Consider the following 15,410-nt stretch of genomic DNA (forward strand, 5'->3'; position numbering starts at 1 on the left):
GGCTCTGACCATTGCGCAAGGGGGGGAGGTTATCAAACGCCTCCAAGGAGTTTGGTGGTTGCCATTTCTGACAGCCACAGTTGATAGAACATTGCATGAATGTGTGTGCACAGTATAACACAAGGAAAGGTTTTTGACGCCGATTGTGCATATTCTGCCACCAGATCATCCATTTAGGCAACTAATGATAGATTATGTGGACATGATCCAGCAAATAGGAAGAATGAGATACATTTATCAATACTGGACCAGATGCTCCAAGGTGAGATGCCAGACCAACAGCCAGAACCACCACTTCAAGAGCCAGAGGAGGAGTCCTACTCTCCAACCACCCCTGACTCTAGTCATATGTCCCCATGGCCATGGGCAGCACCAGTAGGTTCTGACCAAGATCCCCAATCACCTGAGAAACCACTCCCACAACCCCCCGCTGATAGCACTGCTGAAAATAACACTGCTGAAGGTATCACTGCTGAAGAAAACACTGTTAATGTTACTGCACCCATGGAAGTTGGAGAGCCAAACAAATTGGTTGACATGATGCTACATGAGTTCTGACATATATTACCAAATTGCCCACAAGAAGAAGCTCAGGCACTGCGCTGTATGAGGAGAAAAGTACTGAAGCAACGTTCCACCAAACGGTACCAGAGCAATAAGCTCCAGCGTTATAACTAGCTTCAACAACAAATGGAAGTGAAGTATTATGCATGTTTTTTAATTTGTACTGGATGATAAACTCATATTCTCTTCGGATACCATATAACCGTTTGCTGTGATGTGTATTGAGTCAGATCTGGGAGTGTAAACAATTTCAATGACAATTTCAATTATCCAAGTTTGTTAAATGTGTTGAATTAGAAACAAGCCTACTGCATAACCCTTAACTATGTCACGATGTGTGAGGTTTTTGTTACAAGTAAGAATGATAATACGGGATCCATTTGCAATCCTTTATATGCTTATGATTGAACCTGTTATTATGTATGGACCATTGTCTTGATGACTGCTATTGTAACCTGTCAACTGTTGGCTTCACTGGATAATGTATGAATGTGTGACTAGTTAGTCTCTAAGGGGGGAAATGTAAAATATACTATGCATTATAAATATACTGAATGTTAAACTTAATTTAAACTTGGATTATCAATGGAATAGCTATACTAACAACTGAGGTTAGATTTGTATGTGAACCAGCCTTTACTGAAGTAAGATTGTAACAGAATGGAACCTGGAGGGAATAAAGTTTTTTAAAAAATGGTCTGAAGGCCCTGGGAGCAATGGTGTTGCCGTAGCGAGGCCCAGATTGAGGATTAGTAAAAGTGCAGTTATGTAGAAAGTTAAGTGCTGGTGAAGAGGTATAAACTTTGTCTCTGGCCCGGACCTGGACCTTTTTCCCTCCAACAGCTTCCTGAATATATTGTGTATATCTACCTGCCTGTCTCTGTCTGTGTACCTGTAAACCTGTCTATGTGTGTGTGTGTGTGTGTGTGTGTGTTTGTCTATCTATCTGTCTGTCTGTGTACCTGTCTGTTACTGTCTGCCTGTTTTTGTTTGTGTACTTCTTTACTTGTCTGTGTGTGTGTGTGTGTGTGTGTGTGTGTGTATATTTGAGTCTCTGGTCTTGTGTGTGTGTGTGTGTGTGTGTGTGTTTGTGTGTAAAAGAGATAGAGTCTGGCTGTTGAAGACACAGAGTTCATACAAATATATGGGAGACAGGGGTCAGTGAACCTCTCAAACTCCTGCCATTTAATACAAAACAGTGCATAATATCAGCAAAATTATCACATGGTCAGCGCCACAAGACTCTCCTGAACACCTCTATGTGGTTTTGGTGTTTCTAAAGCCAAAAATGTGCAAATATGAGCGAGTTACAAATAAGAGTCAGTTCTGGTTTTCTCCTGAAATCCGCTCCTGAATTTGTATTGCAGTCTATGGGAGAGTTTGAGGGTGCTCGCATCACTTGGAGGGTCACATTTCAATTCTGGTAGTCTGTGTAATAAGGTAGACACTTTTTATAAAACAGGGCAAATTTGTCAACTAATGAGGAAGAAATTATTTGTGAAGTCCGAAATATGTGGCTGTAAGGACAAGTTACACAGATCTTTTTCAGACAAATTTTAGATCTTCACCCACTATAGCGATGATGTCATCCCATTATAAACTCAGAAATAATCTGAAAACAGCATGAAACTAAAACTGTGATAATTCAAAAACTGTTGAAGATATCAAAACGTTGATTGATTTAATAGCTGAAAGTATTGTGAACAGTTTAAAGTTTGAATGAAGTCTGTAGCAGAAAGTATGCTGAAGTAGTTAAAGTTCAAAGACGCTGAAGCTTTCAAGGATTTGAACAGTCTCTCTGTTCATTTAAATGGCAAAAAACTGCAGAAAAAGCTTAATATTCTGAAAATTATAAATAGTAAAAAAAAGTTGTATACATCCGATAATCTACAGAACAAGCTGAACGTTTTGGTAATTGGATGGTTTCTGTATGAAAAAGTATGAAGGAGTAGTTAGAGACCGTGGAAAGGCAGAAGAAGTAAGAATAATAAAATATAAAAATTTGAATACCTCACCATTCACACTAATAACTAGAAAATGCATTTCCTGCTGAAAATGCTTGTGAATGCTGAGAGCTGAATGAGATTGCTGAAGCAATGCTGAAGAAGCTTAAGTAACTACTGAAGCGATAGCTGAAGTAGCTGAAGCAACAGCTGAATATTAAAAGCAGAACTTGAAAACTGGAGGTTGAATGTCCTGAAGTGGTTGAAAATCCCTGAATAGTTGATGTAAGGTGTAACAAACAGCACAAAACTGTACAAAATATACAAAATGTAAAAAACTTAGTTGAAAGCTAAATAGCCCAAATTGGTTGAAAATGAAAACTAATGAAAGAAGACATGTACAATCAAAACATGCAATGTCACACCAGAAGAAGATTACTGACACAATACTAAAATAGTTGAAAAAGCAGCTCATATTAATTGATGAACAGTGGTTTGAAAAGTTTAAAATTTTAAATTGTAGGAGCTGAACTCCATTAGCTGCAAAAGCTGAGAATGGAAACATGTTGTCATGTTGTCTCCCTCTATGAGTAATAACTTGTAAACAGCTTTCTCTGTGTGTGTGTGTGTGTGTGCATCTGTTTGTGTGTGTTTGTGTGCCTGTCTATCTGTCTGTGTGCCTCTCTGCTTGTCTGTATTTATGTCTGTTTCTGTGTCAGTTAGAATGACAAACTGAAATTAACTGCTGAATGCCTCCTGATTACAACTGAACTGAAACATATTTCCAGTGAAAACTGTTTAGAGGTGTGTACATTTTTTTCTGTATTTAGTGTTGGAGTCGTCTGTAGCGGCATTTTGATAGAAATGTCAGTAAAGTGGTTCATAAACACCACTGATATCAGAGGAGTCTCTAATTAGGTAATTTGACCTAGCTGTGGATTCCCTCCATGCACTCAGAGGTTGCCATGGTGACAATGCTGTCCATCTGTCTGGCTGCCTACCTTTCTTTATCTCTGAAAAAGGTAGCACTTGGAAAACACTGGTTAAAGGTAATCCACCAATCACAATAAGTGATGTAATGTGGAGTCACTTAGATATCAAACTGAAATTAACAGCCAAATCTTTCCTGAACGAAACTGTGTCTATCTACCTGTCTAGCTCTCTATGTGTTCATTTGTGTGTGTGTGTGTGTGTGTGTGTGTGTGTGTGTATGTGTGCATGTGTGTGTGTATATGTGTAAAAAATGTGGAAATAGTAGCGAGTTACAAAAAAGGGTCAGGTCTGGGTCTATCCTGAAATCAGCTCCTGAATTTGTGAATTTGTATGGGACAGTTGGAGGTTACTCCCATCAATTTCAGGCTCCCATTTCAAATCTGTTCATCTCTTTGCTATGGTAGACACTTTGTATGAAACAGGACAATCTGGTCTACTTTTAAGGAAGAAATTATGTGTGTCCACCGAAATATATGGCTGTAAGGATGAGTTACACAGATTACACAGTCATCCACTCTAGCCCTGAATATTCCGTGAAATACACACCCATTACAAGATATCAAAAAGTTGAATACAAGTTTAATAGCTGAATGTCTTGTGAACATTTTAAAGTTTGAATGAAGTCTGTAGCTGAAAGTATGCTGAAGTAGTTGAATTTTAAAGAGGTTGAAAATTTCAAGGATTTGAACATTCTCTATATTCATTTGAATGGCAAAAAATTGCAACGTAATAAAAAATAAATAAAAAATATAAAAACACATAATATTTTGATTATGATTATTATGATTATGAATAGTAGAAAAAAGTTGTATACATCCGATAATCTACAGAAATTGAACGTTTTGATAGTTGAATGGTTCTTGTACGAAAAAGTCTGAAGGAGTAGTTAGAGACCACAGAAAGAATAAAATATAAAGAACAATAGTGTGATCTGATAATCTGAGGCATTCACACTAATAATAAAAATTTGAGTAACAATCGTGTGAATGCCTCAGCATTAGTGCACAGAATAATAATGCATGCCTTCAATGCTATTGCATTGCAGGCACATAAGAAGAAATCTAGTTTAAATGTTCAGGCCTGAGAAACGTGACTTGGAGCAGCTCTATGAGTTGGTCCTGGGAGGTTGACCTGTGGCAGATTTAACTTGTAATAATATCAGTTTAAACAGTTGAAATGACTGATGTGTGTTAATGTTCCAACAGTGAGTTATGTAATGAGCAGGATGATGTATAGTGAGCTGCTTGCTGTGTTTCAGAGCACTCATCTGTGCTGAGCTGCTTCTCTATACATTATCTTTACTCTTTAGGAGCTGGATACATTCGGTTTGTGTATGCTATGCTAACAGTATGCCCCTCACAGAGCCAATGAACATGTTTTCACAATGCCAGACTGTGTACACACTAGCTTCACGTGACAGTGACACAGTTTGTTCAGGAGTTAGATCCTGAACAAACATATGGTGGACTGTAGGTGTCATTTTCTACTCACATCCTCTCTGCTGTCCTAACCTTCTAACCTCAGGAAGTCTGATTCACATAATGATAATAAATGAAAAGCCTAGTGAAAGACAAAAACAACGTGCAGCAGAACACCCCCCCCCCCCCCGCCACACACACACACACACACACACACACTACCACCATCATCCCCATCCCCATCTCTTCGGCCGGCCCACACTCTTAATCCCTCTCCACCGTGCCAAGCTGAAAGGAAAGGACAGAGCACGTCAGGGAACAGCAGGCATCACCGCCACTCACCAAGACCCTCAGTCATTCATGCACAGCTGTGAGCCCCCGCCCTGCAGGACGCCTCACATGTAAGAAAGCCGGTTGTCCAAACACATCTACATCAACAAGCCAAGATCATCTTAACTCTCTTCGAGGGTGTAATCCTATTCCTCCGTGGATCTGGAGGTGGAAGAAGTTGATTTTCCCACCAACCCAGACCTGCATTCCTCAGATCTCATCAGTCTCACTGAGCTTACTGGATCTTCAGCATGAATCAGTGTCAGCAGCGTTATCAAAGAAAACACAGCTATCAATTAAAACACGGTGATTCCACAGTTAGACCAATACACTGGGACATGAGTCAGATACTCAAAGACAGATACATCTCAGTCTGTAAATATGAACCATACCGTAATGTTTGTTATGGCTTTCAGAGCGTGGTCAGACCTACACTTTCAGTTTTGGAACCAGATTACATGAAGAGACAGGTACACAGTCACACTGACTTCATCAACCCAGGTGCAAGTAGTGATGAGGTTCAGTTTGCCTGGACACAACATGTTCCATTGCTCAGCTGTTGCCTGTTTTTCTGATTGGATTAGTTAAGGTTATACAGTGGTTTGCTCTCTATATTAATAACAGTTAGTCTGTTGTCCCATGAGTCTACATGAGTCATGATGCAGACTGACTGATGCAGATAAAAGTGAATTCTGAAGTGATTCTGAAGAAAAGTGTAGTAAAGGGTGGGCTTTTTAAACCTAAAACGGTGTCTTTGGTAATTAGAAAAAACAACACAAATTACATGAAAATCATAAATTCTTCACTTAATATAAATGAAAAAGACATGTTTTAAGGTTCATCATGTGATCATGTATCAATTTACCAGAATCAATAAATATGTAAATATATTTCATTTCAGAAAAACTCTCAGCAGGTGAATGTAAGAACAGTTTTCAAGTGACTCACATCAATCATTTTACACAGTAAACTTATTAAAGTTCAATATTGTGTCTATAGTTTCTGTCATTTCCATGGGCGTGTCTGTGTCCTGTTGATAAGGACAGGAGCTCGTCAATCTGTCCGTATCTCAGCTTCTACTGTTCTGAGATCAGTTATGATATTCCAGCATCATACGAGTGCACAGACGTGTGTTGAAACTAAACCTGCACATTAAGTGTTCAGAGGCAGCAGCGGGTAAATGGGAAAATGACACTGATTTAAGCAGTGACGCTCAATATTAGGACAGGAGCAAGTCACAAAGCTCGTGGTGGCCTTACGGCATACAATATTTTTCAGAGCATCACAGCCAGAGGGAGGGGCCATGGCTGCCGTGAAATTCCGACCCTGGCCATATATATGTAGGAAAACTGGGCTATGTAAAGTATGTAAAAGTCTTTGTGAGGTCGCTAAGAATATAAAAGTGCCGCTATTTAATAATTCAATGAAGTAACATAAAGGTGACAGTTTGACGTGAGTCCTATTCAGCAATGAGACAACTGAAAGTGAAATTGAACCATCAACACATCACCATCATATAAAACACAGGCGCCATCAACAGTTGTAATCCAATCAAACCTTAAACATCCACTGGTTAATGGCTGATGGGGTTTCATAGAAAGACCTGAATTAAGCACACCTTGTTTGAAGTTGTCCAGGTTCCTGAACTCCACCAGGTTGTTGCCATAGTAATAGTTAGTGACATAGATCTTGGAGTCTTTAGCCAGAGGATCCTTCATCCAGGCTCCCTCGTTCCTCCCGTAACTGTGCTGCTTCTCTGGCTGCTCAATGGACGCCAGAGTCCCCTCACAGTTCAGGATCTTCCCTGAAAACAAAACCAGTCGAGGATTTAACTTGCACACCTGAGAGAGAGTGAACCTACACACTCTTGTCCTCTGTTACTGCAACAGGACACTGTGTTAACTGAGGGGTGTTCAGGACGTACCGGCTCTATGCAGAATGGGACGACTGTTGTTGTTCGAGTTGTCCAGGACCAGGACTATGGTCGGAGCCGGTCTCTCAGACGCTGCTGTGTTCTGTGTGGTGATAGTAGTGGGTGCAATGGTGGTGGTGGTAGTCGTTTGGGTGGTGGTGGTAGTTGTAGTGGTGGGGGATGCAGTGTTGGTGACGGGTTCAGCCACAGTGGCCTTCATGGTTTCCAGGACCATCTCGGCTCCGTCCTCAGACTGGCTCTCTGTGACATGGTGGACTGAGTACGCTTTGGCAGAGTGGTCTGGGGGTGAGGGTTGGGGTGGGGGGTTAGAGTTTTGCAACTGCAGACCAAGCATCAACCTCCAGACTGAAACATGTAGCATCAACACTTAAGAACCAAAAGCTGCAGTTCCTCTAATGACCACTAGAGTCTGGCTCCAACAGTGAGTCATTCCCCATACACTCCCATGTTAAAATGTCCAACTTTAGAGCAGAAATAAACATGTTCACAGCCTGGTACAAAAACTGTTTTGGTCTCAATAGCTAATTTCCTCCTTCATGACAACTGTTTATATAACTCACCTGTTTACATCTTATTAAGGCTTAAAGTTATGGAGAATTGAGGGCGTGGCCTCTTTAAGTGACAGGTGGGTGAGCGAATGCTTGCCACAAACTGTCATGCACCAAAGTCTTAGCTCCACACATGCCCTCCCCCCATGATCCGGTTCAACACCTGCTGCTAAATTTACTATGATTACTAATTATAATTACTGTTATTAGCTTTCATTGTTACTTATATCAGTAGGAGCATTACAGTTACCATTACATTATTATTATTGCCGTTACTGCTGCTACTATCTCTATGATCAATATTACTATCATTGCATGCTGTTCTTTTCCTTTGCTCTCTCGTTCTTTCTCTCTCCAAACTCAATCGGTTGAGGCAGTTGATCCCGCCCACTCTGAGTCCGGTTCTGCTCAAGGTTTCTGCCCCTTAAAAGGACGTTTTTTCTTGCTCTTGTTGTGAAGTGTTGTGTCTTTGCATATGTGGCTCTCCTACAGACTCTATGAGACGTCTCAAAGTCCGCTGTGCTCCAGAAGTCCACATCAAAGACGCTACATTATCGATGCAGCACACAAAGAAGACCGACTTCCTGCCTCTCCTCTCTGAACTGTTTAACCCCGTCTGCTCCTTGGTGGAGTTCACTGAGGCAGTGTTCACCTTTTGACAAACATAGGGCCAGTTTGTAAAAACTACAGTTAAAAAAGTTATTGTATTATATCAAGTGTTAAGAACTCAATATCCTTAAAATACAGCTGCTGTTAATTTGTCAGTGAAAACTATGACAGAAAGTCAAAGACTCGATAACACTGAGACTTAAAGCTCCATATTTTCCTCTTCCTCTGTGTTTTATTTGAAGTGTTGATCCATAACAGGATATATTTGTGGTTTTAAGAACCAAAAACCATCTCAATGTAGTTTTACATCTCCTCTCTCAGGCTTCTCTCTGGAGCTCTAGTAACAACAGGTCAGTGAGCCAATCAGAAGAGAGGAGGCTCTGAGCCTCTGTTTTGATTGGCTAACTGTTTTCTGAGGGATCCAATACAAATATAGCAGATTTCAGGTAAACACTCAGAGAAACCACATCCTGAGAGGTTGGATGGTGGGTCCAGGTAGACGGAACTTGGTGACTTCTTTGTTGTGACATCGCAAAGTTCCAGAATTCCTGACGGCTGGTTTTAAGGCTCAGTTTCTGAATACAGGCTTTACGCATTTCTTTGTGGACTGACGCTTTGATACTTTACAGTATTAATATAGAACCTAGACCTGTTTTATAATCAAACAACACATGGACATCTACCTTTAGACTATAAGGACCTTAAAACTAATAAATCTGTAAACAGCTGAAAACTAGCTAACTGCATGAACTGGCTCATGAGCTGCATCATACACTTATAACCTGCTGCACTCTTCATGTAAACAATCAAGCGCAACATCATCAATGTCTTTGAGGTGAGTATGTTATTTGTAAAGAAAAAAGTCTATACAATTAACAATGTAACACACTGTTCAATAACTACAGCACTTAAAGCCATATGCATATAACAGTTTGTACTTTTATACCTTGCAAGTTGTTCTTCTATGGTAAAAAAACAGTACAACGGATATTTTGCAAACAGGTTTGTTAACTAAATGTTAATAGCTTCGAAACATGTAAGTTGTACTAAGTGGTAGTTCGTACCAAAAAAGGCCAGTGTCAGTTCTGAAATTTGATAAAAAGTATTCAGAATATTCTGTGATGTCGATGTATCAATACTGTTAAAAAATAGAAACTTAACCCTATCTAAACCACTTTTATTTTTGTGTTTGTAGAACTCAATACAAGTTTATTGTTTTGACTGGTTTTGTTCTCTCAACTAGGATTTAGGTTTGTACAATTTGAAATGCCGTCTTGGTATCACTAAAAAAACTTGTTGATTAAACTGAAAGTATAAAGTTTTTATTTAGCGTCATGTTTGTCACCCCAACTATTTATTCTAAGTTTAAGGAACTCGAATATTTGTGCAAAATACTGAAGTTTCTTAGTTTGTGAGCAGGTTACAAATTATTTCAAGTTGAACCAGCTTGTTCTTTTTTTATAGTGTGCTCATGACATCTCACCCCTTTCAAGATGGCTAACTGTCACAGTCATTAAAGGGTTAAATCTGCCCATTTGGAACAGGTAAAAAGCTTTACCTTTAGATGTAGCTGGACATGTCACATCTATGACCTCATTAATTTAAAGTCCACTGAAGGATTAGCATCCTCTGATGGTCTAAACACTGTTTCAAAGCTTTTAGATCAAATTCAGTGAAACTGAGTGTTTGAAAAAAAAAAGCATCTTGTTTTCTGGTTTCAGGTTTCAATAATCACTTTGGTTCTTTTAGCAGACAGCCGAGGAGAGGCTGCTCTCCTTCTGCTCCTCATTCTCCTCCTTCCTGTGCTGCCACACAGATGTGATGAGATCACAGCATTTATACATCAGCAGTGGATCTTCCTGACACGCATACTCTGAACATATGGACCTGATGAAGGCTGCAGTAGAAATAATATTTACATAAGGTTTTAACAATTACCAGTAGGAGTCTTCAGAAAGCCATTAAGATGATGAATAAGTTTAATGTGTACCTGGCAGTAAACGTAACTCTGATCCACAGTTAAACAGCAAATCTGTCACAGTCATTTTATCTCAGGAATCACTTTAGTCATTTTATTACTTTATATATCAAATGCAAATCAGTAGTTTTTAAACAATTCTAGTTGTATGGTAGAATATTTCTGCATTATTGAGCTTCTTTTCTAGACTTTATAAGGACCTCTGCAAAGATTCATACTGGATACAAAGGCCTTCATTTCAATCTAGAGATGAAACTGTATAAAAATGTAATTTTCATTAATTAATTTAATATCATAAAATGCGCTGTAAATGTTTGAAAAATATTAACATGCAATGGAAAGCACAAATAAATAATTAGCAGCACGTTTTTTAAAAACATGAATAACATGTCTAATACATCTGTGTCACACATGAGGACAAGGGATGTGCTGGGTTGGTCTGCTGTATGCCCACTCTGTAAACAAGGGAACACCAAATGTATCATCATCAGGTGCTCAGCTCCGAGGCACTCCTCTACAGCTAGAATTTAATATTCCTCATACTTATTATTATTCTTCTGCCAAATTTTGGCGCAGCTTTGAGAAAACCCCGGTAAGATCCCGAAAGAGGTGCTATGACTTTTGTTTTTTTCCCAATTTTTCCCAGTTATTCCCAAAATACTGGGAATAAATAATGCATTAGGAATGCATTGGAATTTCTTCTTCACGTAGAAATGTGATTCAAACTATAAAACGGAGGAAAACTTCTGCTCTCTCCAAAACACAACAACTGTTTTTACATAACATGTAAACTTTTCAAACTGTGAGCACTCAAAGGAGGAGTGCAAATCCCTTTTTCTTCAAAGTTAGAGTGAAAGCGTCAGTTGGCTAGAGTGCGTGAAGCAGTAAAAAATAACCTTTATTTTTATTTTTAACTCGAGCTCGCGGCCAAACCGTAAAAAAGAGACAAATAAGTCTTTCTGAAAATGTAGACATAGTTGTTGGGATTCATAAAATGTAACTTTGACAGGCAGGGTCTGCACAAAATTTAAACGGGGGTGCCGAGTCCGGCAGCAATACCTGTCTCACTCTCATTGACACCTAATGTAATCGTCTTTTTTTTTCAAAAGAATCTCTCTCTGTCTTCGCACTGAGCTTACGCACTCATTTTAAGGAATATCTGAATAAAATATAGACTGTAGAAACTTCTGGCTTCAGTGTCTGGCACGGTGTTTTCGGTTTTTGAAAAGAAGTAACGGTTTTCTCATAATTTGCAGTTGTTTTAAAGCCATGTAGAAGCCAAATTCTGGGCAGATTTTCACATTGCCATGGCAACGGCAGCTCCTGACCTGTGTGTGTGCGTGCGCCTAGCAACCAGATAACCAACTCTCCAAGCTCTGCTAGCTTTACATTAGCCGCATGTTATGTCTTAAATTACATTTAGTTAGGTCTTAAATATGTAAGTCCATTTACTGCTTCCTTCGTTGCTTTTTGTTTTGTTTTGTTAAAAGAGTGAATGAAGTTGTGACGGTCTCCGCTGAGACAGAGGAGAGGAGAAGCTACTAGTCCTCTCTCACTATCACTTCTAGTCGCGTTGCTCTCCTCCCCAGTAATGTTAAATTTAGCACAGAAAAAAACATAATAGTGATAATTTAAATAGCGGTTCATGGGATTTATTAACCTTCAGGGGTCCCTCTGTCCTTTTTTGGACATTTTCTTCACTTTTCTTTTTTGATTTGCTGATCATTTTGGCTGTGTTACAGCTGAAGGTATGGATTTCTGCAAGAAAGTGTCTTTTTTGACATATTTTTAAAATCTAATGTCAGTTACTGTTACAGGTCTATTATACACTGGTAACACATTTTGTACCCTCTGGGGTTCCTCGCGTCCAAAAAAGGACACACAAAGAAAATGCTATAAAATCATCATGGTTCCACTGACATGACAGGTCTGTGGGCTTCACCTACATTGTTGAACACGGTCTGACAGCTTGATGTGCGTGTGCCCTGTATAAACGCAGCATACCTATTCATTCAACTAGACTTAAAGAGGATTGGAAGGAGCTTGGAAATGTTTTCTCTTCTATTTTTTCTGCTTTTTTTGCATACATCTCTTAAACCACTTCAGTTCTGCTCAAACCTACCAAATGTTTATTAGTTTTCAGGATTTTAACCCTTTAAATGCCAGTTTGAAGACTTGTTGCCTCTTGTTTTATTAAAAAAAACAACACAGAATATGAGATATTTCCCACATAATACATGATGGAGGGATGTGACATTGTTTTATATCAGAGTCTTTTATATCAAGACATTTCTCAAAACCAGAATATGATCAGGGTGACTTTTGAACACTGGAAATAAATCATGTACTCATCCCGGCAGTAGCCCCCGTGGCACTCAAAATTTCCCTGGAATTTTCTAGTTATTATTATTATTTAGGTTTTTTTTGTTGCTCCTGGTGTGAAGTGTTGTATCACTGTAAATAATATTATAGAGAAGGTCAAGACCTGTTTTACTTGAAAAGTGCACTGAGATAACTTCTGTTGTGAATTTGTGCTATACAAATAAAAATTCACTTGAGTCGTCTGGCATTTTTACTGTGATTTAGTGTGAAACCGTTTAATCTCCTTTTAAATCTTACATTGACTGTTGTATTGTGTGTATCTCTCCACATGGTTTCTGATTCAAGGCTGCTGAAATGAGTGCAGCAGGTACAGCATCTGTGTCACTGTAACTAAAGTTAAAAAGAGAGGAGGAAGCATGAAGGTGTGTTCACCTTCCCGGGATGTATATATGAATATTAATAAAGGTCTGTGCATCCTGCTCTGTGCCAGAGATCATGGAAATGCAGCTGACTGGTTCCACTGACATGGCAGGTCTGTGGGCTTCACCTACATTGTTGAACACGGTCTGACAGCTTGATGTGCGTGTGCCCTGTATAAACGCAGCATACCTATTCATTCAACTAGACTTAAAGAGGATTGGAAGGAGCTTGGAAATGTTTTCTCTGCGTTGGTGAGGGTCCCCACGCATTGTACTGAGCATTGAAGCCCAAGCATGTCATGGACGTGGCAGTACTGCATTGAGACAGCATTCCACCAGCTCCATGTATTCAGTCAATAACACATTAAGATTTCCAACTCGTTGAATGTGCACCAGCAACAGCTGACTGGAGCCACTTTACCTAAAACAACAACAGACTAAAACTAGTATTGAGGTATCCTGTGTGCCACACTGCTATGCATCCTGTTTTATTGCCTCAAGCGGATGAGTAAAGTTAGCAGCACAATCACATCAAAATAACATTATCAGGAAACCTTCATTCTGTGCTTTATTGGAAACTAAATCCAGCTACTAAAGATCTTCTCTGTGTTTGTAAGACGAGCAAAGCCGGCTGCCGGCTGATCCTGGTCCAGCAAAGAAACTCATTTGGATCATTTTCAACACCCACTGGGGATCGCACACAGATGATCGCACACAGATTGGAGTGCAAACTCAGCTAAAGTGCGAGCACAGTGTTTTCTTTAGCTCGGAGAGGACGGCTTTCTATGAACACACCAGTGTGCTGGAGAGTCAGGCTGGAAGCTCTCACCTTCTCTGTGGTCGTCGCTGGTCTTGGCAGCCTTGTAGTATGTGATGCCCCTTACCACACTGGGCTGGTGGCCAATCACCTTGGCTTTGGCTGTGGGGTCAGGCTTGAGCAGTTTCCCGGGTTTAATGACCTCTTTCTTGGGCTTTACGACCTTCTCTTTGGCTGCTTTGGGAGGAGGTTTGGCTGCAGGAGTCTTTTTGTTGGGGAGTTTCACAGGCACCTTGGTTTTGTCATCATTAGTGTCCTGCAAAATTAATGTTCACAGTGCACCATGTTAGGACGCAGGCTAACACTGGCTTGAGTGTTGTGTATGTTGACTGTATGAGAGAGGTCGTCTATCGGCCCAACTGCGGTAGAATTGTTCACACACTGGCGTTAAATGTAAAATATCTCCATACAACATGTTTCTCTTCCTCAAGCCTCGATCCACCTCGACCTGTTGCTGCACCAGTACTCGCTGCCACAAGGGTTGGGTTAATTAATGTCAGTATCCATCATTGATCACCTGACTCACTAACTCACAGAGTGGAGCTTCTTGCCCCACAAACTTTGACAGTGACATCAGCGGCGTGCAGGATCAGTTTAAAACAAGCCTGTCATCAAGTTACTGAATCAACATTAATTAGTGACAGCTGATTCAATAAAATGAAAAGCTGCAGCTGAATGTCTGCTACACTGCTAATGATCATTAGCATCAGAGATCAAACCTCAGTGTCTAAACACAAAATCATTAACCACTTCGCCCAATAAAAAAAGCCTGTCTGATGACATCACTGTCACAAACTGAAAATAATCTACTCAGTTCTGAGCTTTATTCATCTTTCATTCTCTAATTAATCTATAAATTATTAACAGTTCAGCCCCAGAATATCGCATTGTAGATCTAAATTTGGACAATCAGTTCTCTCCATAAAAGGAGTGAACATATCACCACCTGAAATGACATCAACTTAAATTCATTTACAAGAAAGGTTCAGCGCAAAAGTCAAACCAGAGCTGTTCTCATCTCTAGCTTGTTGTTGTTGTTGTCTCTTTATAGACTGAACATCTGTATATTTTTAGATTACTGTATCAATTGTGTTGTTTTTGCTATTGACTGTTTTAATTACATTAGACATGTATAAGTCCAACTAGGGACAGGAATGGAGAATTAGCAACAGCTATAAACTCTCTGTGCAATTGTGGCATTATCTCTATCAAATTAATAAACTAAAACTAAATGTAGTATTTAACATTCACATGATAACTGTCACTGGCTTATGCAGTGGATACTGAACTGAACTTGATAACTCTCTCTGCCTTCAACTGATAATTATTCATCGTTATATTGTAATAAAAGCTTTTCAACACGTCTCATCTGACACATTAAACTAAGAATATTTTGTGTTTAGGAAAAATACAATCATTGAATTATTAATATTGTAATGACTAAAGGAACAGAACTGTAGACATCTTTTACTATTTTTCATTGATTGTTTACTGTTCCTGCCTTCTTCTTTTCTTCCAAGTTTGATGTCAGACTAG

At 39.5% G+C, this 15,410-nt stretch overlaps 1 protein-coding gene across 1 annotated transcript in view; it reads right to left on the reverse strand.

Moving 5' to 3' along the window:
* Window positions 1-15,410, reverse strand: part of LOC130169966 (olfactomedin-like protein 2A) — a 39,509-nt gene that overhangs the window by 12,155 nt on the left and 11,944 nt on the right. Inside the window, exons 5-7 of the mRNA XM_056377030.1 lie at window positions 13,887-14,130; window positions 7,173-7,460; window positions 6,867-7,052 (exon numbers count right to left, since the gene is read on the reverse strand). Coding sequence (XP_056233005.1) covers window positions 6,867-7,052; window positions 7,173-7,460; window positions 13,887-14,130 — 718 coding nt within the window. The remainder of the gene's footprint in view (window positions 1-6,866; window positions 7,053-7,172; window positions 7,461-13,886; window positions 14,131-15,410) is intronic.

The sequence above is a fragment of the Seriola aureovittata genome, chromosome 5 (assembly GCF_021018895.1).
Source record: "Seriola aureovittata isolate HTS-2021-v1 ecotype China chromosome 5, ASM2101889v1, whole genome shotgun sequence".
Classification (NCBI taxonomy): Eukaryota; Metazoa; Chordata; class Actinopteri; order Carangiformes; family Carangidae; genus Seriola; species Seriola aureovittata.